The 25,027-nt window shown below is 48.4% G+C and overlaps 8 protein-coding genes across 8 annotated transcripts; 4 read left to right on the top strand and 4 right to left on the bottom strand.

Annotated features, from left to right (window-relative positions):
* Window positions 1-2,607: 2,607 nt before the first annotated feature.
* Window positions 2,608-5,123, top strand: LACBIDRAFT_314446 (uncharacterized protein; the record flags this gene model as incomplete). The annotated part of the gene is made up of 15 exons (XM_001889027.1): window positions 2,608-2,740; window positions 2,793-2,854; window positions 2,999-3,052; window positions 3,105-3,142; window positions 3,316-3,362; window positions 3,418-3,446; window positions 3,504-3,548; window positions 3,600-3,730; window positions 3,787-4,037; window positions 4,090-4,156; window positions 4,221-4,448; window positions 4,519-4,752; window positions 4,816-4,848; window positions 4,901-4,929; window positions 4,978-5,123. 15 exons carry the CDS (start codon window positions 2,608-2,610, stop codon window positions 5,121-5,123), a joined length of 1,527 nt encoding a protein of 508 aa, XP_001889062.1.
* A 181-nt stretch (window positions 5,124-5,304) lies between these two features.
* Window positions 5,305-7,691, bottom strand: LACBIDRAFT_255397 (MFS inorganic phosphate transporter; the record flags this gene model as incomplete). Its single annotated transcript, XM_001888978.1, has 16 exons — window positions 5,305-5,402; window positions 5,460-5,489; window positions 5,548-5,676; window positions 5,730-5,745; window positions 5,797-5,806; window positions 5,869-5,965; window positions 6,017-6,100; window positions 6,155-6,291; window positions 6,350-6,518; window positions 6,594-6,749; window positions 6,804-7,124; window positions 7,174-7,209; window positions 7,266-7,383; window positions 7,446-7,468; window positions 7,518-7,536; window positions 7,587-7,691. The coding sequence occupies 16 exons, from the start codon at window positions 7,689-7,691 to the stop codon at window positions 5,305-5,307; spliced, it is 1,548 nt and encodes a 515-aa protein (XP_001889013.1).
* Window positions 7,692-10,914: 3,223 nt separating this feature from the next.
* Window positions 10,915-11,898, top strand: LACBIDRAFT_314444 (uncharacterized protein; the record flags this gene model as incomplete). Its single annotated transcript, XM_001889026.1, has 1 exon — window positions 10,915-11,898. The coding sequence occupies one exon, from the start codon at window positions 10,915-10,917 to the stop codon at window positions 11,896-11,898; it is 984 nt and encodes a 327-aa protein (XP_001889061.1).
* A 288-nt stretch (window positions 11,899-12,186) lies between these two features.
* Window positions 12,187-14,542, bottom strand: LACBIDRAFT_314443 (uncharacterized protein; the record flags this gene model as incomplete). Its single annotated transcript, XM_001888977.1, has 4 exons — window positions 12,187-13,568; window positions 13,630-14,157; window positions 14,208-14,397; window positions 14,453-14,542. The coding sequence occupies 4 exons, from the start codon at window positions 14,540-14,542 to the stop codon at window positions 12,187-12,189; spliced, it is 2,190 nt and encodes a 729-aa protein (XP_001889012.1).
* Window positions 14,543-18,027: 3,485 nt separating this feature from the next.
* LACBIDRAFT_295801 (uncharacterized protein) lies at window positions 18,028-18,788 on the top strand. Its single transcript, XM_001889025.1, has 6 exons — window positions 18,028-18,167; window positions 18,222-18,320; window positions 18,376-18,386; window positions 18,442-18,456; window positions 18,510-18,521; window positions 18,581-18,788. The coding sequence occupies exons 1-6, from the start codon at window positions 18,038-18,040 to the stop codon at window positions 18,650-18,652; spliced, it is 339 nt and encodes a 112-aa protein (XP_001889060.1). The 5' UTR covers window positions 18,028-18,037; the 3' UTR covers window positions 18,653-18,788.
* A 1,102-nt stretch (window positions 18,789-19,890) lies between these two features.
* On the top strand, window positions 19,891-20,209 carry LACBIDRAFT_314441 (uncharacterized protein; the record flags this gene model as incomplete). Its single annotated transcript, XM_001889024.1, has 2 exons — window positions 19,891-19,955; window positions 20,008-20,209. The coding sequence occupies 2 exons, from the start codon at window positions 19,891-19,893 to the stop codon at window positions 20,207-20,209; spliced, it is 267 nt and encodes an 88-aa protein (XP_001889059.1).
* Window positions 20,210-21,199: 990 nt separating this feature from the next.
* LACBIDRAFT_175325 (uncharacterized protein) lies at window positions 21,200-22,657 on the bottom strand (the record flags this gene model as incomplete). Its single annotated transcript, XM_001888976.1, has 5 exons — window positions 21,200-21,574; window positions 21,990-22,124; window positions 22,203-22,400; window positions 22,461-22,502; window positions 22,604-22,657. The coding sequence occupies 5 exons, from the start codon at window positions 22,655-22,657 to the stop codon at window positions 21,419-21,421; spliced, it is 585 nt and encodes a 194-aa protein (XP_001889011.1). The 3' UTR covers window positions 21,200-21,418.
* Window positions 22,658-24,324: 1,667 nt separating this feature from the next.
* Window positions 24,325-24,774, bottom strand: LACBIDRAFT_314439 (uncharacterized protein; the record flags this gene model as incomplete). Its single annotated transcript, XM_001888975.1, has 3 exons — window positions 24,325-24,404; window positions 24,455-24,588; window positions 24,761-24,774. 3 exons carry the CDS (start codon window positions 24,772-24,774, stop codon window positions 24,325-24,327), a joined length of 228 nt encoding a protein of 75 aa, XP_001889010.1.
* Between the last annotated feature and the right edge of the window lie 253 nt (window positions 24,775-25,027).

Genomic DNA, 25,027 nt, shown 5'->3' with positions numbered 1-25,027 from the left:
TTTGGTACTTATGTATTCCGATACACTCAGAAACACGCTCGGAACTCTTGTTGACATCCACCGATTGCTACGTTTTCTCGGTTTACCCCCTATCTCGTCCCCCCTCACAGGCCTCACACCTCATTCCGATTGTCTGTGTTATCATGGGCATGAGTGCTCTTTCCCGTATCCTCCCCCGTTCGCCACATCATCGCTACCTCTAGTCTTGACCATCATCCTTTTCCATGGTTGACTTGCTGGTGCACGTTTTTTTTTTCCCCCGTGGGCGTCTCGTACATCATTCTTTTCCCTCCTTTTTTTCTGTTTCTTTCCGCCCCTCTGGTCTTCTGCCACCCCTTCGCCAGTCGGTCCTTGTGCACATGTTCCATTTGCCCTTCTTCCACGCCTTCACATGTTCCCCCACTTCTTTCCCCGCTTTTCAATCCTAGGTGTTGCGCCCTCTCCTATCTATGGAGTAGCCATGTTCGGACAATCTTCACTCCCTCATCAGTTTTCGTTCTCTGGTTTTCCCGCTCCTACTACGGTTTTTCTGTTCCCTCTTACACCTTTTGTTCCTCTCAATCCACATCGGGTTTGTTTTCTTCTATTCCTGAGATTGTGCTTTGCATTCCCCTCTTTACTTTTCTCTCATTCGTCCGCATGATGGATCGATTTCACACTTTTATTTTCATTGATAGAGCTATCTTCCCCCCACCCTCATTGCCTCCCGTTGCCGCTCACACATCCCTTTGACCCTCCTGCTTCCCTTCACTCCTTCTTACACGGTGGCTGATCATACTTCACAGCCTCAATGACGGTCCTCTGCTCCCGGTGGTCATTGCTACAATCCCGCCCCTGCACGTGCTATGTACCTGATGAAGAGGGGGGGCACTTTTCCGCGACGGGCAAAACTGATAACCATAGTAGACGCCAAGAGAGCTTCGGTAGACTTGGATAGAGCAGGAAACCTTCACATCGGACGTCCGCTCGCCGTACCTTGGCCCAAGGTGGGTAAGATCGTCACGATTCTTTGAGTACAACTGACTCTAACGCCGCAGGAGCAAGCCACAGGGCATAAACCTATGCACTGTGGAAGATACGGCGGTGCCTTCTTTCTTGCAGGTAGTCGCGAAATGGGGGTGATGACGTGGCGATATGGGGTTAGGAGTGAATAAGGATTCATCGACGCGCCATTCATTTCTGTGGGCTGATTCAGACGTTCAATGCTACGTTATTTCACCATCGACCAGATGCGTTGGCTTTCGATTGTGACTATCGATTGAGCCTTTCAAGTTTCTCGTTTGGAATGCTCACCCCAGCCTGACCTCCCCACTACCATTCATCAATGGGACGCGACACACCCTGACCATACCCAGGTATAAAGATTGCTTATCTTTCCCCACCCAGGTGGAACCTCTGCAGCACTACTCCACCCTCACTGCAAGCAAAACGAGGGAAGTTCGGAGTCGAGCACCTTCTCTCGCTGAGCCCTCTTGTCTAGTGCATCAACACTTCAATTCAAGTCGGTTGATCGCAAGAGCACATGCTTCAAAAGGGTGTCTACCCGTTACCAGGTCTACCCACACGACACGACGATGAAAGGTGGAAACCTTTTGGTGCGTCATGTGGTGTATGCAATCTTTACTGAGGCTTTCGTACCTCTTTAGGGTTTACGGCAAGCCATACATAGACATTTGATGCAGCCGCGTCGTACTGCACTATACCGCCCTCACCTATGAAAAACAACAAGCCCATTTCTCCACCTAAAATCATGGACTCTGGCTTCGCGATCGAACATCAATACCGCATTCTACGATTCCCGTATGTACGCCGTTCGTCATCTGGTACCTTTGTTTCGCAATTATTTTAGACCTTAAAAAGCTTATTGCGAACTTGAAGCTACTTGAAGCGTCCCGCTCTTCAAATCGTGCTTGAATAATCAACCTCTCTATTACCCTTCGTGGTGTGCGTGCTGATAATGATGCCTGGAGCGACATCGGGTCGATATTGGACCGAGGTATGCTTCCCCCATTTTGTCTACGCCAATGTCCGTTCGGCAACGCAAGAATCGATACAGTCACCTGATAATCGTTGAATATAATTACGGTTGCCTGGAAAACAAGGCTTCTTGATTGGCAGTGCTTCTTTTTCCCTCGCTTCGCCGCGCCTGTTGCAACTCTTGAGGTTCGAATTGTTAATCCTCCTGACAGACCTTCGCAGACTCACATTCATCGGCTTGTAGTCTCGTCGAGGATTACACATGGAAACATATTTTACAGGCAACCAGTGGTTTCCAGTCGCCTCAGGTCTACGCGGAGCTTCTCGAATCATCTTACTTTTTGCTGCTGACAATGCCTGCTTCTCGGCCCTGGAATGCCATAATGTCTCGGTATTTGTGAATCTGGGGACATGGATCCTGATCCGTGTTCGTGGCAAGGGTTGTATCAACGTACCCATAACCGTCATCTCAACGTACTCACCACTCTGTCATCAACCCGATGGACATCGGCTCTACTCGTCACTTGTGCTTCTTGAACTTCCTGTATATGGCTGCTGCGACAGTGCGACGCTATATAGATCCTGTGGTTTGACCCCATCACGGTCTCCATTCTCTCCTCAGTTCCTACCATGCTTGCTCTGATCCTTCAAGGGATACTACTATACGGTCTATCTTTGGCGTGCTGGCGTGTATTTCGCCAGAACGTGGTGAAGACATCCCTGGATAACATACCCGGTCCTCCTTCTCCATCGTTTTTCAAAGGTTTGACGTTGCCCCTCGTGAAGTGGACCATGTCTGAATATATATACCGCAGGAAACTTTCGGCAGTTGTTCGCCGTTCACGGGTGGGAGTTCCATAAGATATCGCGGCGAAGTGTAAGTGCTATATTCTGCATTGATTGAGGAAGCTTTACACGAGTATATTAGATGGAAGTGTGGTTAAGGTCAAGGCCCTCTTTGGTGTCCGTTAACTCTCCATACGGGCAGGGTACATTCTGACGCCTTGTTCGAACAATATAGGAAAACCAGCTATACGTATTCGATCCAAAGGCCTTGCACCATATCGTCGTCAAGGCAAGTTAGTGCTCTTGGTGCCTTTTATCTGCTCACGATTAGCGTTCTATAGGATCAATATGTCTACGAAGAAACATCAGCATTCATTCAGTAATTTTTTCCTGCTTCCATTGACCATTTACCTTTCTGAGTGGCTCCGGTTGCCTAGAGGCAATCGTACCCTTTTCGGCAAATCTTTGTTCTCGACTTTAGGTTTGTGTGAAACACATTGAAAGGCTCCCTTTTGATTTTTTTTGAGAAGGGGAGTACCATCGCTGACAAAGGAAAATGCTTAACCCGGTGTTTTCTATTGCGCATATGCGCGAGATGGGTCAGCAAGATCCTCAATTTCTTTTGGCGTCTTATGTTTCTGAATGCCTCGTCAGTGCCCATCTTCTATGAGGTGACTCATAGAGTCAGTATCACCCCTTTAACTTTTGATCTATCAATGTGAGCTCATCTTCTTCTTCAGCTTCGAGATTCTATTTCAACGAAGGTCGGCAATGGTCCTCAGGAGGTAAATGGCGTTACCAAAGTTTATTCGGATTTCTGACATAGTTCTACTTAGATCGACGTTGTACCGTGGATGGCTCGAACGGCGCTTGAGTTGATAGGTCAGAGTGGATTTGGCCACTCCTTCGACACTCTCGCAGAAGACGCGACCCATAGTTCATACAGCACGGCAATAAAACGGCTAGGGTGAGTTTCCTCGCCAAATCCTTTCCAGTGGTTGATTAAATTTATGATCGCTAAAGTCCCGCTCTTTTGCAATTCGCATTCATCCGTTCGTATGGGTGGCAGTTGGCCAACGTTGGAACCCCCCAAATGCGCCGCTTCATCGTCGATCTCCTTCCGTGGAAGAGCTTGCATGACGTGCGCGACATCGTTGATACCATTTACAACACCTCCTTGAATATTTTCGAGTCAAAGAAAAGGGCGTTGTTGGACGGGGATGAAGCTGTTGAAAGACAGGTCGGGCAAGGAAAGGATATATTGAACATTCTAAGTACACTATTTTTTTTTCCACCTGCTAAATCCTTTGACTGATTCCATGGAAGTGAGAGCTAATATGGACGCATCAGAAAAAGATAAACTTGACGAGTCTGAACTTGTTGCGCAAGTCGCGTGCGTACTAATCCCTCATCTTTGCCCCACATCTGAATGACCTGACCCCACTCCGTCTGACAAGAGGTTTGACATTTGCTGCAGTAGACACGACCTCAAACGCAATATCCCGCACGCTGCATTTACTAGCGCAGCACCAACACATTCAAGAGAAGTTACGTCATGAGATCACAGAAGCCCGTTCTAAGACTGGGAGTCTCGCTTACGACGAACTGGTTGCACTCCCATATCTCGATGCTGTATGCAGAGAAACTCTTCGCCTTTATCCTCCGGTATCGTATCTCTCCAGGACGTATGTGCTGTCCTTCCGTTCCCTTAAAATCTGTCGTTGAACCTCTCTTCTGGCCCTTCATGTAAAATAGGACACGCCAAGACATCATTATGCCTCTCTCAAAACCTTTGAGAGGTCTCGACGGAGAGGACGTGCATGAAATTCCGGTCCCGAATAACACAAACATCATTATATCGATAATCGCTGCCAATCGGAACCCAGAAATATGGGGCTCTGATTCGCTTTCATGGATCCCGGAGAGGTGGCTTGCTCCTCTTCCTTCGTCCGTAACGAACGCGCATGTCCCAGGAGTATATTCGCACCTGTGGGCCATTTTCGAGCTTTCATTTTGTATTGACCGCTCACATCATGAAACGCGTCTTGTTAGGATGACATTTTTGGGTGGAGGTCGAGCTTGCATGTGTGTCTCGAATGATTTTCCCCCGTGATCGCTTGACCAAATTACCCCTTAGCGGCTTTAAATTTTCTCAACTTGAAATGAGTAAGTCCATCTACGGCTATTTGCTGTATCACTCACTTTTCGTGTCAGAGGTCGTATTGTCACTCTTGATCGAGTCTTTCCGCTTTGCTCCCCCTAACAAGGAGATATACTGGCAAATGACGACCATTGCAACGCCGACCGTAGTTGGCGAAGATGGCAAAGTTCAACTCCCACTCCTTGTCAGCAAGGTATAAGCCGGGGAACCACAAAAGGAACTCATTTTGTTAGCCCAAAGTGTACGATGTTACTGTAATACCAACTGTTGATTGTCAATCTCACATTTGAGTTCTCTTGACCAGGCGCTTGCAATCCCAACATCCCCGGGATGATCAGTTAATTCAATGTAGTGACGATTGTCTTTTGATATGTAGTTAATTATAACCCCCTTCCAGCTGCTGCACTTTCCCTCAGCTCCTGCGCAAGTACTTCGTCTGGGTCGCGGCCTTTAACCTCGGGGAGCAAGAATGTAACACCTGGGGTAAAAGAGTCAGGATCTCATTTCGACGCATAAGCGATGGATTTGGACGCACCCGCTCCGACGATACAGCAACCAAAGAAAACTGGAAACGAGATCGTCATTTATGGGCTGAGAGTCATTAAAAGGGGGAGGCAACGTACTCCAAAGAATGGCGGGCGTTCCTATTCTCTTACTGAGCGTGTTAAACGCTAATGCAGATATGATAGCTCCTATTTTTCCGCAAGCGGCCGATATTCCATGCGCGAAAGCACGATACCGAGTTGGGAATACTGAATTAGTGAGTTTGGTCAGTAGATATAAATCAACAAGACAACGGGGTCACCTTCTGCTGGATAACACTATAAGCTTGACGTCAGCTTAGCAAGAAAAAAAAATTTAAGTAGACGGACGTATGTCGTACTATAGGTCAAAGAATCGGTCATTAGAGAGATGATTACGCAGCAGGGGAGGAAGAGGCTTACGCGTTGGGCCCGAAGTTGAAGAAGAATTGTAGGAAAGCGAAGCACACAATAAATGGTGCCGTACCGAGGGTATAAAACTTTCCAGCCAGGATTCCCACTATGCTCAAACATCACATATACCGTATGGGCAATCCGAGAAATAACTCACGGAAGAGGGCGGCCAGCAGAAATCCCTGAATCTGAATCCACTTTCTTCCAAGAATCTCAATTGTCAAAACGGTTGCGTAGTATCCTTTAACAACAGTCAGCAAAGGCCGCGATTATCGTTCGTAGCTGACGAACGCACCGGGTAGCATGCCCAAAGCCGTGATGATGATACCACCCGTAGAGATTTTGAAAATGCGTTCCCAAGCCGTTCCCTCGTTTCCAGCATAGCCCATTTGCATCAAGACAATGTTTTGGTTCAAATTTATGCCATAGAATCTTACGTGACCACCCGAGGTAAGACTAAATTCGGAGGGTGTAAAGAGTTAGGACGTACGCGATGTCAAGAAGGAACCAGCAGACACATGTGCCTATGAGAATCTTGGCGTGTCGCCACTCTGAAAAATAAAGAAGAAATTCTGTGTGCCACCTGGTTAACACTTGGTTTGGTAGGGAGGAGATAAATGCACCTTTAAAATGAGCCTGCTTCTTCACTACAACGTCAACTGGCGCCGCCTTCTCGTTCCCGGAGAACTTGCTCGATGTTTCAGAGTAACTGGGAACTGAGACATCCTCCGAACCGCCCTGGACTGGAGGTTTCTTTGAATCCCCCATCTCCGTGTCCATATTAGGCTGGGCCTGTGAATCCTTGAAGCGCTTCGATTCACCTAGAGTCAGACGCTGATAAAGGGTTGCAAATGATGGGACGAGCGATAAGCCAACGACTATCCGCCACACTGCCAGAGAATAAGCGTTCCGGAAAACGGGAAGAGAGAAACTCAGATTCTCACCTCCGTCGAGTTTGCTGACTTCCCCTCGGCCGTTAATAGACGGTTTATAGATCTCCAAGACAATGATTGTGATCAAGCTTCCGACGAAGCTGCCCCAACCCTGGTTCGAGAATATATACGCTAGCATGGTACCTCTCTTCCTGAGGTTAGACCGCTCCGAGGTGATGGACGCAGACATGGGATAATCGCCACCCACCCCAACTCCGAGAAGGATTCGCCACATCCCAAGATACACAAGCGAATTATACGGAGAGATTTCTCCAGTGGGAGTGGTAATGGTCATGATTGTGGCGATAATGATGATCATAAGCTCCTTGCCGTCTATAGAGGGTGGTCAATCATGATGAGAGACAGTGTCGGGGTGACTTACAGACAGCCTTGCGACCTAGGGCGTCAGCGGCGTAGCCTGAATTCAAATAATGGTCAGACATCTGCTCGTTTTCGCGGGAACGTATAGCGTACCGAAGCCAAATTGCCCGATGACACTGCCGATATTGGCACCTGCCTTCACGAATCCCTCCATGTTGGCGGGAAGATGACCGCCGTTGTATAACCTATACTGGAGCATGGTGCAAACGGGCTACGGATAAAGAGGTGAGACCAACGCGAGCAGAAAAAAGGGAGCCGACGATTGGCACGAACGTTGATAATGAACAGGTCGTATGCTACGCAAAATGTTTAATGCATGGTTTGAGGAAGTGGAGGGACACTCACCATCGAGGAAGAATCCAACCTTTCGAAGTCAAGTCAATTAAGGAGAGAGCTCAAGGACAACAGACATACCCCAGCTATCCCCAGCAACTTGGCCTCGGCAATGTTTAGAAGGAATGGGAGTCTCCCACCCTCACGCTCGTACTCTTCCAATTCCCTTGATGCCGTTGAGGTCATTTGAGGCACTGGCTCCGCCATCTGCTCGTCAAAAAAAAAAAAAAAAAACAACTTCGCGTCGAACCAAAAGCGGAAGATGGACTGCGGACCTAAAATATGGGATGGTTGGGACAACGAATGGGTAGGGATGAAGTATTAAAGGTCCGATCTGAAGATTTGAGCTCTTAATCGGTTTGTAGCAATTTTCCGTAAGACGATCGAAGCACTTATTCAGAGTCCACTGAACATCGACTCTTCCCCCGTCGCGCTGTAGACCTTGGGTTCCGTGAATACAATATGATAAAACTTCGTAGTCAAACTTCATCCCGACAGTACCTCACATTTGAGAGTGTTCACTCGAAAACTAACGATGGTTATTTTTGATACGGAAGCCCCGGCCGGCGCAAGGTTTTTCCTCAATCGATGTTGTGCGCTTCGGGCGGCTCTCTCGATGAGTGATCGGTCCTGTTCCGCTTTTCCAACATACGAGTGTCACACGACCACCAATAGCGGACTCGCCTTGGGCCGCTACGACTTCGTTGAAATCGAATACGGGGGGTCTGTAGCGGAAGATTGACAAGGAAGTCAAATTTTCAGATTACGACGTTGTATGCACATATGTACATATAGGGTTGTTGATTGCCATCTAATCTTATCTCAGTTTCGGTGACCTCATCAAATGGTTGTCAATAGACCGGTACTTACATTGAGCTGTTGCTTTTCGTCGAGCATCACCATTACAACTGACTATCTGACATTTTGATGAGTCAGGGCACTCAGTAGGTACCATATAGCCTGATAACGGTCCTTAGGATGATTCATTTTCCGTCGAGACTCGACAGGCCCCTCTGATAAAGCCGCAACCTTGAAAGACACAAACGGCACTTGATCCTATATTGAAATATAATGCGCCACTATGTCGCAATGTCTCGCAATATGTCGCCAAGATCTCCTCGGTTGTGCAGTTATGGGATGGGGACTGGGACGGACAACCTAAGAGGGCTTGGCCTTGTTTCTTAGCTTTACTTGGTAAATTTCAGTCTGTATTGCTTTGGTTACCTGAGGCCTGTAAATCTAGCAGTTTTATTCCATCAGGAAACAAGAATATGTGGGAATTATATCTGGGTGCGTATGTTGGACATTCTTTGTAGGGGACCCCTTATAGTATGAGAATTTATAGAAGTACATTGGGACGAGCCGTCGACGACGCGCAACGGCCCAACGGGTCTTGTGACTCTCCTGTATTATTCTTTTGTATGAGTCTAGTTCATTTCAAAAAAATATTATGGCGAGTTCCAGCCTATTGCGGTATACCGATATCAATACCTCGCTCGCTAAGCAAAGAAAATAATGGAAGTCGGGATACAACCATAAAATTTGTTTCAAACAACATCACAAATCAAGGAATCGTCTCTTTTGCACTTGGTCCTGTAATCACTATTTCACTCACTTCAACGTTGAATTTCTTGTCAACTACAACCACGAGTACTCAAATTCTCGATTTCAGCTATTTTTAGCGCTGATCGGTAAATTAAAACTGGCTATTTATAGCATCCCTCATCGACTCTTAGCCGGGATGATGTATGCAATATTTCACTCCTTCATACTTACTTCAACATTCGATTAGCCGTCGGTTCTACAATTACTCTCCTTACTCGTCATGAATCACGACTGTCGCCTTTAAGCCGCACGTTAGGGCGTGAGTAATTGGTTTAAGGGATGCACCTCACGGAAAGAGGTATCTTGTGGGTACATGCTCAAAAGACAAATTGTGCGAGATTGTATTTAATACCTCTATCCTTTATCTTCTTGCTAATACATCCCGTCAAAGAAGCGCCCATTTCCCAAAAGACTAGAAAAGCTTGATACGAGATAACGATAACGCCCCCTCCGACGCCCCTTTATGGGCATAAGTATCTCATATCCTGCCACTCTGTCGTGATATATCGCAATATGCTGCCAATATGAACTAACGTCGTAACTTTCCTGTCCGCCGGGTAGACTTGGTGCGCGCTACTTACCCTGGCAGCCATCATGGTGGACCAAGAAATTTTGGTCTGTCAGATTAATTTTATGTAAATACGAGAAAACTAGTAGGCCATGGCTAATGTCAGAAACTGGGATAGAATCTTGGGAAAGGGGGTAAATTCTCATCGTGTTTAGAGATGACATTTTCATTTTTATTTTATTAATGAAACTCAGACTGTTGACTCCCCCCTTTTTTTTGCTAGTGTAGTACTTACTCAAGGGAAACGAACTTTTTCGTCGGTATTTTTGAGTTTGTGAATGTTGGACCATTTAGCGAAGAAAGCCGGAACAAACGTTTTCCTGATCCCTTTGTTCTTAGAACCAACACAAAATTGAATCGGGTCAATGTATGACTTAGGAAAACAGGTGAAAAAGACTCTTTGTTCGTTTGGAGAGCTTTAGGTTTCAATCGGAATAAATCAAGTCTTTCCGTGGCCATTGAACGTCCTGTTTGTGGACAAGGACAAATTACAAGGGAGAAGAAGTATTATTACCCTAATGTCCGTTGCTATCCAACTCCGGGGTATTTACATAAGTTGCGCTGTATTTCTCGCGTACTTACTACCACCCACAAAACAATTTGAAATCAATCAAACTCGCGAGGAAGGAATCCACGGAAACAAGGAAGAGCGCTCGTTCCGCCACTGTTAGTGCACTCCCGACAAACCGCCATGGCCATGACGAGTCGGAGGTGGTGCTCCTGATCTTTGTGCGGGTATTTCTCGATCAGGGAAATCGGAATCAGGAATAAAGGCATTCCTGAAGCGCTTGTCCGTCTGTTGTTTATTCGAAAAGAATCGCGTGGGGGACGCTCACCTGCGCAGCGCTTATCCTCGATTATACAATAATACCTACTCCACAATCGCACTCTTTTCGTCCATAACTGCACCCAGATCTCGATCGAAGGAAGCTAATAGTAGCCACGACCCTTAACTTCCAAGGACCTCCTCGGACCTCTTTTGATCCTTCTTATCAAGAACAAGCAAGTCTATCCCCAGTTTGGCGCCTTGGCTTTTCCTCTACAAATGAATGGCTAGGAACGGATCGAGCTTGAGGCGAGGGGCCCATGGAAACACCCAAGAAACACCGGCAAGCTAAACTTCAAAGGCAACGCACGTGACGAATGTCGCGAGATGTCGCCATCGGGTTCGAGAACGTTATTATCAACAACGAAAAAATTTTGACATGTAAGCACACTCCCCGCCCTTTGTCTCTAATGGCATCCTTCACATCTATCCCACCAGAACTCCATTCCTACATCTTTCAATTTGGATGTACGGATGATGGGAGGACGATACGCGCTCTCAGCCTCTTGTCGAGGTACTTCTACGCAATCGCTAGATCTTTCTTATATCATACCCTCGCCATATCGTCATCATCCGACCACCTCCCCCTCCTCTTGACCAAACTCCAGTCAACGCCACCCCATTTGAGGAGAATCACGCATTTATTCTTATCCGACGTACCCTCCTCCTCCTCCACACCCAAAAAACTATCAGAACCCTCCGTATCAAAAAACATCTTCGACCTCCTAACACTCGCCTCCCCCTCCCTCCGCACCCTCTCCTTCATAGCGCACGCACCACACACAAGCACCCACCTCATCGCTCGGCTTTTTCGGATATCATTCCCCTTACTAGGGGAGCTGAGTGTATCAGGGTATTATCCCTTTCCTTCGCCGCCTCCCGCCTTCGATGACGCAAAACCAACCATGCCGTCACTCAAAAAACTCCACCTCCACGGAAACAGAAACCCACACGGTCTCCTCCAATCACAGGCTCTAGAAGGGGCATGTCCCGCTCTGGAAGAGTTGAGGGTATCGGGGTTGGCCATGGCTTCGTCGTTCGTTATCGAGTTGGAGGATGCGCTACTATCCTCCTCCTCCTCCTCCTCTGAGGGCAGCGATAATGACGACGCGTTGTTCCCGGCGTCTTTACCACCCACCATCAAATTGGTGATCGTGCAAGCGGGTGTGCGGCCACCTGTGGGTGCCAAATCTTCGATGGTGGTGTTGAAGGACGACGCAATGATGAGGCAGCTTGAGAGGATTCGTGCGATTGCGCGGGATAGGGAGGAGGAGGGAATGAGGGTCGTTGTCCTTGATAGGCCTGAGGAGGGGATGGACGTGATGAGTCCCGCGGAGATGAAAAAGGTGTGGTTGAATGGGGTTGCTGGTCGTCGTGATGGGTGGTGGTCGTAGAAGGTTTTTTTTTTTTATCCGTTATTTTATTTTCTTGCAATTGGTATACCCACTTATAGACGAATTGAACCATTCATGATGCCTAGACCACACTAGAAACTGTTTTAACTATGATACTAGTACATGAGTAATGAATGGATGCGTAAATGATGTGCAACTTTAGCGATTGTCCGAGACAGTGTGAGTAGGGCCCACAAAGGTAGGGGGGTTAGTAAGTACGCTAATCGCGTAGGTCGTAAGTAATCAAAAGAAAGAAAAAGAAAAGAAAGCATAGCGTCCGTCCGCCAATCACAGCACAGAGCCCGTCGAATACCTCTCCCCTGGGGCAACAACAGTCCCAGCACTAACCACACTATCCCTCTGAAACACCGAATCAATCTTACTCGTCCTCGACGCAGTACCCACCCCCGCCATCCCCCCTCCTCCTCCTCCTCCCACACCGAATTCCTCCATCCCCTCTTCCCGCCGATGCTGATGATCAAGCTCAGACAACGACGTAAAGTTGAAATCATCCCCCGTATCCCCAACCGGAAAATCGTCCGATGGCTGGTGGTGATGATGCGGATGAGATTCGTACCCCAGCCCCATACCCAAAAGGGGGAACGCAGCGCCCATTCCAAGTTGTTGGCTTTTATCAATCATCCCGAATTCGCTTCGTGTGCGGGCGTGCAGTGGTGGCGAGGAGGTGGTGTTTTGTCCAAGGGAAGCTTTGGATGTCCGATTGCCGACGAGTGTATCATCCCCACCCCAGGCCAACGCAGTCTTCGGATCCCAAATATCAATGTCTTCCTCTCGTTCATCATCACCAAACTTTTTATTATTCCCATTCTCATCAACACCACCACCACCTGCACCGCCACCACCACCTGCACCGCCACCAACCCTAGTCTGTCCACTGCTCATCGTAGACCCAGACGTAACCCTCTCCTCTTTCCTCAAATACGCCTCGTACCGCATGGCCCGAAGTCGATCTTCACTCGGCATATCGGCCAACGCATACCCCGCTTTCCCCCCTCCCCCTCCTAGGTCACCAACGCCAACACCAGCTTTTTCCCTCACATACCGCCGTCTGACAACGAACCACCACACCCCAAACATGCCAAGACAAACGACGAAAAAGCCGACGAGGCCAAGAAGCGCGATGATCCCCACTGACAACTTCTTCCCCCCCTCTGCGTGAAAAGACGAGGACGAGCCAGCACCTCCTCCCCCCGCTCCTCCTCCGGTGCCAGATGAGATGGGCTGGTTCAAAACCCGGACAGTCCGGAATTCCTGGAGTGCGATGGTTGGATCTGTCAATGGGAGGAACCCCAACCGGGGCTGGATCTGTGTGCTCGAAAGGCCCACTGCAGCCGCTGCCGAGGAGGAGGAGGAGGAGGACGAAGAGGAAGAGGCATTCGAAGCCAAGGGGAAGGAACCGTCAGAATTAGGTTGCGTATACGCCATAACGGTGTACACGTTCCTCATGAACGGGACTCCCAAAATCATATCCCCAATTTTGTTATTCGCCACTGCAAGGTCCGCATTGTCAGCTTGGATAAGGCCCGTGCAGAACTGGGCTTGGTTCCCTGTTGGTGGTTCGGTTGTTAGATCCAAAGGGTGTAATGGGATTTCGGGGCGGTCGTCGAGGGTGATGGTTAGGTTTAGAGGTGTCGTGCATGGGACGTAATCTATTTCGCCACTATTTTAGCAAAAAGGAAGATGAAAACAAGAGAGGAGGAAGAGACCTACAATTCCCATCACTACCCGGACTTATCCCAATAGCACCATAAATCGCATTCGCCACCGCCGACGTCGTCAAAATCAACGGAACCCCCGAATCAACAACAGCACTCGGGAAAACAGCACCCGTATTCGAGCGTCCAACCTCCACAGGCATCGGCACGCCATTAACGTACACCGTTATCGCCCTAACGCTCACTTTCCAGAACAACGTCCCTTCCCTTTCGCTTACGAGCGTCGAGTACCGTATCGCACTTGGATCGCTGACTAACGCGGATGGATGCCTTCCTATGCCTAATAACGCGGGGACGCGATTCGAGCCGGGGCGGGAGAGGGAGAGGGAGAGGAAGCGGGAGGAGGCGGCGGATGTGGTGGGTGTTATGGAGAAGAGGTTTGAAGCCCACGCTGCTCCGTCGGGTGAGTTGCCTGTGACGGGTGGGATGAGGGAGGCGATGACGCTGTTTAATGGGAGGGCGAGGCCTAGGAGGCCGTTGAAGGTTGAGGAGAGGGGTTCGTTCGTTACTGATGCTGCTGCCGCTGTTTTCTTTTGAATTGGTTGGGAAGGGAAGAGAAGGAAAGAGACGAACCGAGCGCTTGACTATCTATTGTATACCCGCCTACAGTAACTGTGTCCCAGACGATGGGACCTTGTACGGTGCCCTGGATGTAGTTGATTTGAAAATTGAGCCCTGTAGAGGTGGATGATCCGCTTGGGTTGTAGAGGTGTCCGCTTGATTGGGAGCAGGAGGATGTTGAGCATGATGTTGATGCTATCCACTGTAAATTTGTGATTAATCAGGGAGGAGGGCAACGACGCGTGATGGTAAGTGACCAAGTGAGAGAGGAACGGAAGGGCAAAGAAAGGCACGCGTAACGCCCACAGCCAGCACAGACGAGATGGGCGGCAAGTCCTCCTCCACATCGAAGAGGGGAGTGCAACAAAGCCACAGGCCAAGGAGAACGAAAAAGTGTGAAATGAATGAAGGGAAGTGTCATGCCGGCATTCACGTCAAAAAAAATTGGCAGTCGGACAGCGTCAAAGGAAGGAAGGAGATACGGGGGGAAAAAGAGAAAAAAAACACGAAGAATACACACCAAATCCGAGGACCCAGTATCAACCTGCAACGAAAACGTCTGCGCGTTTTTACCCACTTTTATTGGTAGGACATAGGCGCTAAATTTCAATTCCAATTCCTCAGTTGTGCGTTCAAGAAGAGTGGACCGGGACACATACACATCATATACACCACTTCCGACTACATTCAGCGGAAGCACTATTCCATCAGGACCTCCATCACCTTCCACTCCACCAACACCGTTCTGGCGGAGTCGCAGATCCCTGGCTTTGCCTTTCCATTGGGGTGGTATTGTCATGTTGTTCCGTCCGAGAATCCAAATCCAAATTCCGACCAGCGGTTATCGTGTCTTTATGTGTGTGGAGAAGAGAAGAAGAGAAGGGATGAGCGAGGGAAGGATGAAGGGCGACGACGACGAACGATGGGGAAAGAAGTGTCACAGGGTTAGAACGATGGTCACCAGGGGTCATACATGTCGGTGCCTTGCACGTGAACGAATGCTGTGCCGTGATGTGGATTTTTATCAATGCCGCGTATAAAGATCATCCCCCTCTCCCTCCAACATCGTGTATTATGTACAGCGAATGCAAGTCATCACAGATTTTCAGAGTTATTCATGAGAAAAGACCTCCGAGACGTCCATAAATAAATTCCGAGAACTAGAAAGGCAAGTTGGAACGAGAACAAAACGAGAAAGTAAATATTTATGTCCGAACGACTAATGTGAACTGTCAATTTTAATGTTTAGCAACGCTCGACAGCATGACCAGCATCCAAGCTTCCTCCTGCACCAGATACAAGGAGAGCAGATTGAATTTGGACGAGAAAGAAGGGTGTGTGTGGAAGCTTTATAATATTGTGAACAACGTCCAGAACGACTGTCTTGAACATCAGCGTCGTGCCTCCAGATCGCGGAAGGTGTACCACTAAAACTTTGGTGATCGTGCTTTCTCTACTCATCTCGGTTCGGGGAACTTGAGAGAGCGAAAAAAGCGACGGAAAATAGTTGACGTGGACCAAAATTAACAAAACAATCGAAATACTTAGTGTCCGAGTCCTTCGGTATGAGAAACGTTCAACAGCAGTGTCTTTCCCCCTCTCGCATTACCGCGTCGATCCCTGCACCCAGGTCACTTGCAGTATCCAGTCCACGAAGAACCATCATGCCACGGCCCCGCGCAGCATTTGTAGTACTAGGAGTCCATCTTGCGTAGTACCAACATCGCACCAGCCATTACTCTCTCCATAAGGTTTGTGCCCATGACGGACTTGCAGCAAGCCGACGACCCAAATTTACTCCATAAATTGCCGCTATAACAGCCACATCATTTGGCAGATGCGCTGCCAATGAGGACGGCGAATTTGGCTTTCATGATACCTATGTGGGGTTTCACGTTCACGAACGGTCTATGAGCGGTTTTATGCTGTTTCGGAGTGTGGTCTGGGATCGGTGCTGGTAAATTGAGCGTCGCAAGAGCACAACGGTCGATCTTGTTAAAAGTGATCGATCGCACGATGTAGCATGAGGTTGCGAGGAGAAAAATGGATTTGAACGTCATGCGTAGCCCCTCTTGCTGTACAATCACGGAACCGGTTATTGGGGACGTCAAGATCCCTCATGACACGACGTCTCGTGCTCAAAAACAAGCGGCCAGTCCCTGCTAGAGAGTCGGCGTCATCATTCAAAGAGCGTCAGCATAGCGAAGTTGTTGGTTAACAAGGTGTAGTCGCCAATGGCATCGAACCACAGATTTCGGATGACATCGTGAATGGGCTATCCGTTGAAAAGATCGGCGACAGCTTTGGTAGGGATATCATTGGGATATGCCAGGGTGGTCAATGTGACCATCAGGAGAAAGGGCCGCTGTGGAGGCTATGCAAACGATCAGCCGCAGGGTAAGAACAAGGGGTGGAGATAACATGTCCAACAGGAAAGGCGCCATGCCACCAATAAACATCGAGGAAGGCAAAAACAAGCGACCCAAGACGCGCGCCAGTAGTGGGAAAGGAAGGGGAAGGGGAAGTTTCAAGAACACGCAACGTAAACCGATAGCAAGAAAAAGATCAAGCATGGACCGTGCCAGGATGATACACAGGTAAGGAAGACGAGCACGAGATGGAACTGCAAAGTCGGAGGGGAATGCGGGAGTTAGGATGGCGAGAGATAAAAGATCAGAAAAGACGATCAGAGAGAACGAATGAGTTGTAAAACCATCAGGTCGAAAAGAGTGCAGGCGGCGCCCAACATTTCACGAGAGCTAAATGTCGGTACACCTGAACCCGCACGACAGGGGGGGGGGGGCATTCAAAGGCTAGAAAAACCCAAGTAATGATGACGGAATCGGGAGGCCCGCCGAAAAAGCGCAAAATGGGAAACATTGTATTAGGCCGAGGAGGAAGCGAGAGCAGAGCCAGTCGGCAGGGGAGAGAAGCGAAAACGAGGGCGCGGAAAGGCGTTGAAAGGGAAAAGTTGGACGGCATCTAGCCTTTCACCCCGGAGGAGTGCAATGGAAACGAGATGAGGAGGAGAGAGAAATGTGGCGGTTCACAAAACGGGAAGAGGATGAGTGCCGCAAAACGCAAAGTCCACCACGAAAGCGAGATAGGGTCGGCATGGAGAGCAACATCCACTGATAGAACGTGATCGAGGAGTTGCAAAGGGGAAGGAACCTGATGAGAGGAATTGGACGTTCCGCTGGGGAAGAGGAAGTGATGTAGATACCGTACTATACGAGGGAAGGATGACAATAGGGAAATGGTACGCACCGAATTATGACAAATGCAAATGTCGAACAATCCGCCGACCGCGGTATTGGCAAACCATCCAATTCCTCTTGTAACCTTCGCGACGCCAATACACAACGGCCTTGCATGTCTTGATAGCTGTGGGGCCAATGATCATAAGTGAGGCACTTTCAATGACCACATACCTTCCTCAAACTAATTGCAGAGTCCTCTCTATAACGACAGCCATGACAGAGCTGGCGTCGAGTAGCTTGCATGCGAAGACGAGGCGTTGTTAGTTCGAAGTGATTAAACTGAATGTTCCACTGCGCCGAGCGTTAGAATTGGCGGAAACGAGCCATTGCAGTCACGCGTACCCAGTCGTGAGTTGGAGTCGTGTGACTCGTCAAAGTTAGGTGTCCCGCCTCATAATTCCCGCTATCCACGCCAGTGCTCTTGTTCAAAGCTTTGATATCTCTCCATGTTCGGTATCGTTGGTGTGCAAAGAGCTGTAAATATCAACCAAAGAACTGTAGACAAATGATCAATGACGTCACACAACGTCAAGGCCCCAACTTAAATACACCACCTTCTCAATAGCCATTGCAAATCCAACCATGCCAATCTCCCAAGAAACAGCAGTACGCTCAGAAGAGCGCCGAAATACCCCAATCATTGACCAACAAGCTCAAGTTGTTTCCGACGCTGCTCCTCTAGCAGCCACCAGTCCGGTCCCTCAGCAGCAAGGTGCGTCGCTACATTCTGTTGTTTTTCTAGGAATTTAAAATTGTAATGAAACAGGTTTTACAGCCGAAACAAACACTGTCGAGGCGCCTAACGAACACCCGCAACATAGGGGCGTTCCACAGAGGAAGGTGTCGTTCAAGGAACGAGTCATCGGTGAGCTCCTCAACGCTTTGTTGACATTCGACTTAAATGAACGTGTGCAAATTAGGAGTCGCGCAGGTGTGTAGTATCTTTCTATCGGAGAGCGTGGAGTGTTGACCAACTTCGGGGGTAGAAAACTCGAGGAACGGTATGTCTCCTTTCCTTTCAAGTTATCTTTATGACCTGATCAATGCAATGCAGATACTTGGCAATGCAGGTTTTTTTTATGTACAATTGACTGAGATGAAGCTGATTTAACACCGTTTCGCCAGCCCGGACTCAAGGAACACGGAGAGGCGATTCTCGAAGGAAAGACTACGCATGAGCATGATCGCACATTATGATGTTGAAAGACAAGGCCATCTCTTTGCGTTGACGTGTTTTAATATTGTTCATGAGGAAGAGCGGTAGCTTTGTCGGATGATATTCTTTCTTTTTCCTACTGTACTGTACTGGAGCTTTAATCACGGAACTTTCCCCTCAGAACTCGACGAATCATTATCAGAAATACATGGTGCCAAAAGGAACATTTGGTATCTTCACTCCATGAGTGAACATATATTCGTTTGAAAAATATGGCCAGACCTCATAAATAGACAGACTTTGCATCGGTTCCCTTAGATAGTAGCACAAAACTCAAAATCCGGACGATCACACCAACTCTCGAACTAAAAGTCAGCGACGTGTATGCCCGATGGTGAATTATTTACTGGTCGTTTTGCCGCATTGCAATGTGATCTATTCTTGGAATATTTCGGGTTTTTGAGCTGAATGATCTGTCGACATGTCAACAATTCTTGGTTTTCAAATCGGCATTTTATCAATAGACCCATGGTATATAACGACCAAAGCTGACCTGTCTGGAGGTAGTCGTCTCTTTTTTTTCTTCGACCGGTTCCTTCAAGTTTTTCGAAGACATAAGCGTCCTCGTGAAAGCCTCAATTTAATCATTACTAGTATCTCTCCTCGCATCGATCACTTTAGAAGTTTAGAAAGTGCACGATGATGACTATCAGGCCTCACGATTTATCCATGAACGTATGTGCAGCCGACATTGACGCGAGCACGTCCAAAATAATATGGCTTGACTTACCATCGGCGTCTTGCGTGGTAGTGATAAATTACCGTGGGGGATCATTCCAAATGACCTATTTGCCGCCTCTCAGCGCCTGTGCTTTGACTTTCGCGCGTCTAAGCAATGGGGGCGGAAGTGGTGGTTTTATTGTTTTCAAAAAGTTACGCGACGCAAAATTGTCGAGGACCATTCATCACCTCTTATTGTCAAGCGTTCCTTAAATAATATCCTTTGATATGAAGTACTTGGCACTCTCAACAATAAGACTACAACCTCATAGTCTGGTCACGACAATATTTAAATATAAGCAATGACAATTACGAGGGTCGAAGCAAAACTTGGCATGCGCGGGGTCCACCTCAAAAGTTGCCGGAACTTGAAACACCGGAAAGCTATAAAATGCTGCACCAGTCGCCGTATTTCTCCAGGCTCAAATCGACCTAAACATCATACACATGGATTCTTTCACCACCATCTCCAACACCTCCAACATCCCCACCAACTCCGATGACGGAGGCAGCGGAAACAACGCTTACTGCGTTATTGCCTGAACGCACCCCACTCACTATCATGTACGCTCCGATTTTTTGTCGTCCTATTCAAATGCACTTACACTGGTTTTAGACACACACATACATCACATTCACGATCGTATGACTCGCCCTGGTCTACATGCATTTTGAGGAGGTTTTTTGTCTTGCTCCAACGCTCGACGTGCGGGATATATTTATGGAGGGGTTATTTCGTTCTGTTCTTGTATTACTATTTTGGGGATTGTTGCGGGGAGGCCAGGGTTTGGACGCCGTTTGGCCGGATTGCAATGTGATTTATTTTCTGACATATTTCTGGCCCAAGTTGAAAATTCTGCCGATATGTTGAGAGCTATCGAGGTATCGATAGACTTGCGATAGACCAACGAGGCTCCTCTTTGTGATTTTCTTCCCACAGCCAATTGGCGGGCATTGCCGTCCCGCTAGTCATAATTTCTAAGTTTCTATTCCAGCTAACGAGGTATCGATAGACCAGGTTTCAAAACGCTCCGCTTAGTGACTTTGTTTACTTGTGGAGTCTCAGGTTATGTGCAAACAACTTGAGGATCATTGTCCTTTTTTTGATAACCGACTTTCAAAAGGTAGTCTCGGTAGTTAGAATGGGAAGGGAGGTTGCGCGAAGAGCAATTCCTTGGAATACGAGAATATAAACGGTGGCTCACCTCATTGTAAACCCTCAGGACAACGCAACTCTAGTCGGTACGGACTCTTAGTAGTTGACATCGGACTAGCACCCCTCGCACATATTTAGCTCTTCCCCACGTACAACTAAGGCGCTATAGCCAAGTGGTTACGGCGACAGATTCGAATAACGCGGTATCTGTTCCTCTTTGAGGGCGCAGGTTCAAATCCTGCTGGCGTCGTTATATCTTTCTGATTTTTTTTTGGATCTTTGAGATGATCATAAGTACAGGTTTAGTATAAATTGATGAATCAATTTATACATGCCCGACTTTTATATTCATTCTGATGAGCATGCACCGGGTGGAGAAGACGAACGGGAGGATCATACATATGTTAAATCACGCCAATGCATCCTAAATTATCCTAATCAGAGAGTCGTTCCTATCTACTTAACTGCCGACGTTTGTCCGTAAACGCCAGGCATGCATCAAAGTCGATGACGGCCCGTTTACGTTGACAGCTAGAATGAATGGCCGGTGGCGGCTGCGAAAGGGTGTGGGTCAAGTGTGGGCGACGATGGAAGAGCCAAACGAAGGAAATTATTTATTACGATTGAACCCAAGATGATCAGTTCGAAAATGAGGGACGAAATATGGATGGGATTGGTAGGGGCAACAAGAAAGAGACGCTAAGATGGAACCGTTCGAGATTTGCGTGAGGACGTGGGAGGCAAGGAAGAGAAGAATCGTAAGCGGGGTTGGGTAGGTGGGTATGCAGACAGGGAGAAGTGCAGAGAGGCGGGCAGTACTACAGTAGTATATAGATGGACGAATAAAAAGACCAAGCAACGCCTCTCTCAATTACAAAGTGACACATCCGTGGTTCTTCTTCCCCTTGCCTCTGCTGAGGAGAGCGGCACGTGTGGCATATTGGAATACCTCACGAACGCCCTCACCTGATTTGGCGGAACATTCGAGGTAGTGTTTTGCCCCGATCTTCTGCGCGACAGCCATACCCTGCGGAGAATAGTTAGCATCATGAGAGAGAACGGGTATGCGCAAGGCAAAGAAGTCAACGAGAGAGTGAATGTAGAGTAAGCGGGGGCAACACCAGGAGTGCGTGAAGGTATTGCAAGATGGAAGGGAGAGGAAAGTAGGATCAATCGGCGATGCGTAAATGAGCGAAGGTGCGACGAGGTGGAGGAAGGTCGGGGAGCGCAAACGCCATCGGGGTAGGTAAAGCGGATGGAAAGAAATCGTGGGAGAGGGAAGTAGGTGGTTGTTTGTAGGAGGAAAGGGATTAGGGGATGTGTGAATATTGGAGGGCGGAAAACGAGACGTAGAAGAAAGGAAGTAACGGGTAGAAAAATGTATCGTAAGGTGGACCGAGCGAATATAAGGAAGCCGACAAGAACAAAGGGAGAGAACTGACCTCTTCGGGGGTAACGGGTCTCTGACTCGTCTTCCTGAGCTCCTCAATCACACGGGGATCACGCCTGAGATCCTTTTTGCAACCGACAAGGATGATGGGGAGACCAGCGCAGAAGTGCATTACTTCAGAGATCCACTAAGAAAAAGGGTCAATACCCGATAAGGACACGAGGACACGCCACAGGGGTTTGAGGTAAGAGCCAAGAGGACGAACCTTTTCCTGGACGTTATCGAGGGAATCCGGAGAGTCTACAGCGAAGCAGATGAGGATGACGTGGGAGTCTGGATAACTGAGGGGCCGGAGACGATCGTAATCTTCTTGGCCAGCGGTATCCCAAAGGGCGAGCTCGACGTGCTTTCCGTCGACTTCCACGTCTGCGACGTAGTTCTCGAACACTGTTGGCACGTAGACCTAGATGGAGGCAATGAGTCATGGGTCGGGTGCGGGGTTGTAAAGAAAGCTTAAGCTCACTTCGGGGAAAGTTCCTTTGGAGAATACAATCAAAAGGCAGGTCTGAACAAGGTAAAGGGTGGTTAGAAGGGAAATCTCGGCCCAGGGCGTCGTTGTGCGACGACGACGACGACAAAGACGCCAAGAGCAAAAAAGACACACACCTTGCCACAAGCACCATCACCAACGATGACCAGCTTCCTTCTGATTTCAGACATATCGTATGGGGTGAAGACGAGGGGTATTCGAGGAGGATGGGCAGCGACGACGGCGGCGACAGCGACGAGAGGGAGTTAGCGAGGTGGTGCTGGTTGGAACTGAAACATATGATCACTCCAATTTAAGCGGAGTTCTAAAGCTCCACACTCACTTAGGTAAGCGCCACTAACCATAAATCGGTCTGTGCGTGGGAGGCGGTGTTGGGCGCACCGCTTTCCGGTGCGTTTCCCGTATAGCCATCGCTCTCATATATATTCCAGTCATGCGGCATAATCCTCGTGGAAACGCTTCTTGTCTATGGACGAACATATACTTCTGCCGGACGAGTGCGCAATAAAAAAAGGGTGAGTGAGTATCTGTGAAGTGCCTCCTACCTTAATAGAGTCGGGATGACCATTCGAAAGTCACATTTCGTCCGGCCCTTGGTCCTCGTGGAAATGATCCGCCGAGAATCGATCATGCATGGGCACAGCTTACAGAGGTCAAGCGTAAATTATAACAGATTATTTGACATCTGATTCCTCCATTTGTCCTCTCACAGAGGAAGTGCGGAGACGATTTGTGCTGTTTGTTGATATGTCACCCTCATGGACTGACGGACTAAATCAACATTCAGGCGCTAACGCACACGCTCAACCTTCGACATCGACGTCAGACCCCAATTGGTTCACACTGCGAGTCAAACTGAAAGCGAGAGAACTTCTCAAACGCTCAGGGCGCTATAGCCAAGTGGTTACGGCGACAGATTAGAATCACGTCGAGTGAGTCAAATATCTGTTCCTCTTTGAGGGCGCAGGTTCAAATCCTGCTGGCGTCGCTATAGGATGATATGACTGCTAAGGGTCATTTTTATCCCAATGTCCGTCCGCGCCATTCACAACGGATTTCTCTGCATTACAACCATTTCAATTCACAGTGATTTTTCTCCTTCATTCCGGACTTTCCGTCGACGCGCTATCAATTACCCAACGCCACTGGCAGCCGGAGAGTAAGCACATATTCACGAACGTCTACCGGTCTACCACCCAAGAAGGATGATTGTGCAAACACCCACTGATGAATGACTTCATTGGTAGAGGACGGGCCCATAAAGCCAAAGCATAAGCTTGGTCCAAAAACCAACCAAAGCAATAAGCTGATCACTGTTACTGGTCAGTGCGTGAAACATATCATTGAACCGCACTAAAATCCAAGTAAAATTTTCATGTTCTCCTCAAACTTGCAACGCCAGTAAGTGATTTTCAAATACAATGATAAGGTCTTACTTACTTCGGCACAAAACCACAGGAATTCAATTTTTCATTCGCCCAGCATTCGCCTGCATTGATGCGGAGGGCGGTCAAAGCTGGCCGCTGATATATTGGCCTTATGGACAGACAGACCACGACACGTTTAAATTTCAACGTATCTCACAGATACAATGCAGCACCGGTAGCGTATTCCTTTTTCATGTATTTCTTACTAACCATGTCATTATGAATGAAAGGGCGGTTCCTTAGTACAACGGCGCTATAGCCAAGTGGTTACGGCGACAGATTAGAATCACTTGCTATCTGTTCCTCTTTGTATTATGGGCTGAGGACGTCTAGGGTAGGTAGATAGCGAACATTACGGGATGCATAGAGTACTGTGTAGTCCAGATGTAAAGGAAGCACGTAATGTCCTATCAGAGAGAGAAAGGCCAGTGCGCGAAGCGCAATGATGGGCGAAAGCCAGGGGCTTTCCGTCCCGGCAGGGAGGTCCAATCTAAGGGCTAAACGAGATGAGCTGCGATGGGTGGGTGGGAAGAACCACACCTGTATCGCTTGAGGCTCTGCCTCGAGAGTGGAGGGACTCACTGCACGGGAAAGCTTGCGGGTGCCGCTGCGCAGGCTGCGGAGACAGTATAAAGGGAGCGGAGGGTGGGGAAAAACGAAAGGCAAGCCCAGTCCTCAGAGGGGCTGTAATAGTGACGGTAAGGAAGAGAGAGAGATTGCTTACATAGACTATCACATGCCCTGTACAAAGACAGCACCCTAACATTCCACTCGTGCCTCGCTACATGCTAGGGCAAGATCTTTGTATTATGGGCTGAGGACGTCTAGGGTAGGTAGATAGCGAACATTACGGGATGCATAGAGTACTGTGTAGTCCAGATGTAAAGGAAGCACGTAATGTCCTATCAGAGAGAGAAAGGCCAGTGCGCGAAGCGCAATGATGGGCGAAAGCCAGGGGCTTTCCGTCCCGGCAGGGAGGTCCAATCTAAGGGCTAAACGAGATGAGCTGCGATTCCCACAAAACTAGGAGCCCTGCGACGCGTCGAGCGAGTCTCGGAAACCACCATAGTAGGAGCAGGGGAAAACTCACCAAGTGATGAAGACCCCAGAGTG

The sequence above is a fragment of the Laccaria bicolor genome, genomic scaffold, assembly GCF_000143565.1.
Source record: "Laccaria bicolor S238N-H82 LACBIscaffold_61 genomic scaffold, whole genome shotgun sequence".
Classification (NCBI taxonomy): Eukaryota; Fungi; Basidiomycota; class Agaricomycetes; order Agaricales; family Hydnangiaceae; genus Laccaria; species Laccaria bicolor.
This window is presented reverse-complemented; position numbering and strand designations above follow the sequence as displayed.

Excerpts from the sequence above, each read along its gene's own strand:
- LACBIDRAFT_295801 (XM_001889025.1), top strand. The coding sequence starts at position 18,038 with ATGCCAATCTCCCAAGAAACAGCAGTACGCTCAGAAGAGCGCCGAAAT. Across the intron at positions 18,168-18,221 it reads TCCGGTCCCTCAGCAGCAAG|GTTTTACAGCCGAAACAAAC; the intron begins GTGCGTCGCTAC and ends GTAATGAAACAG.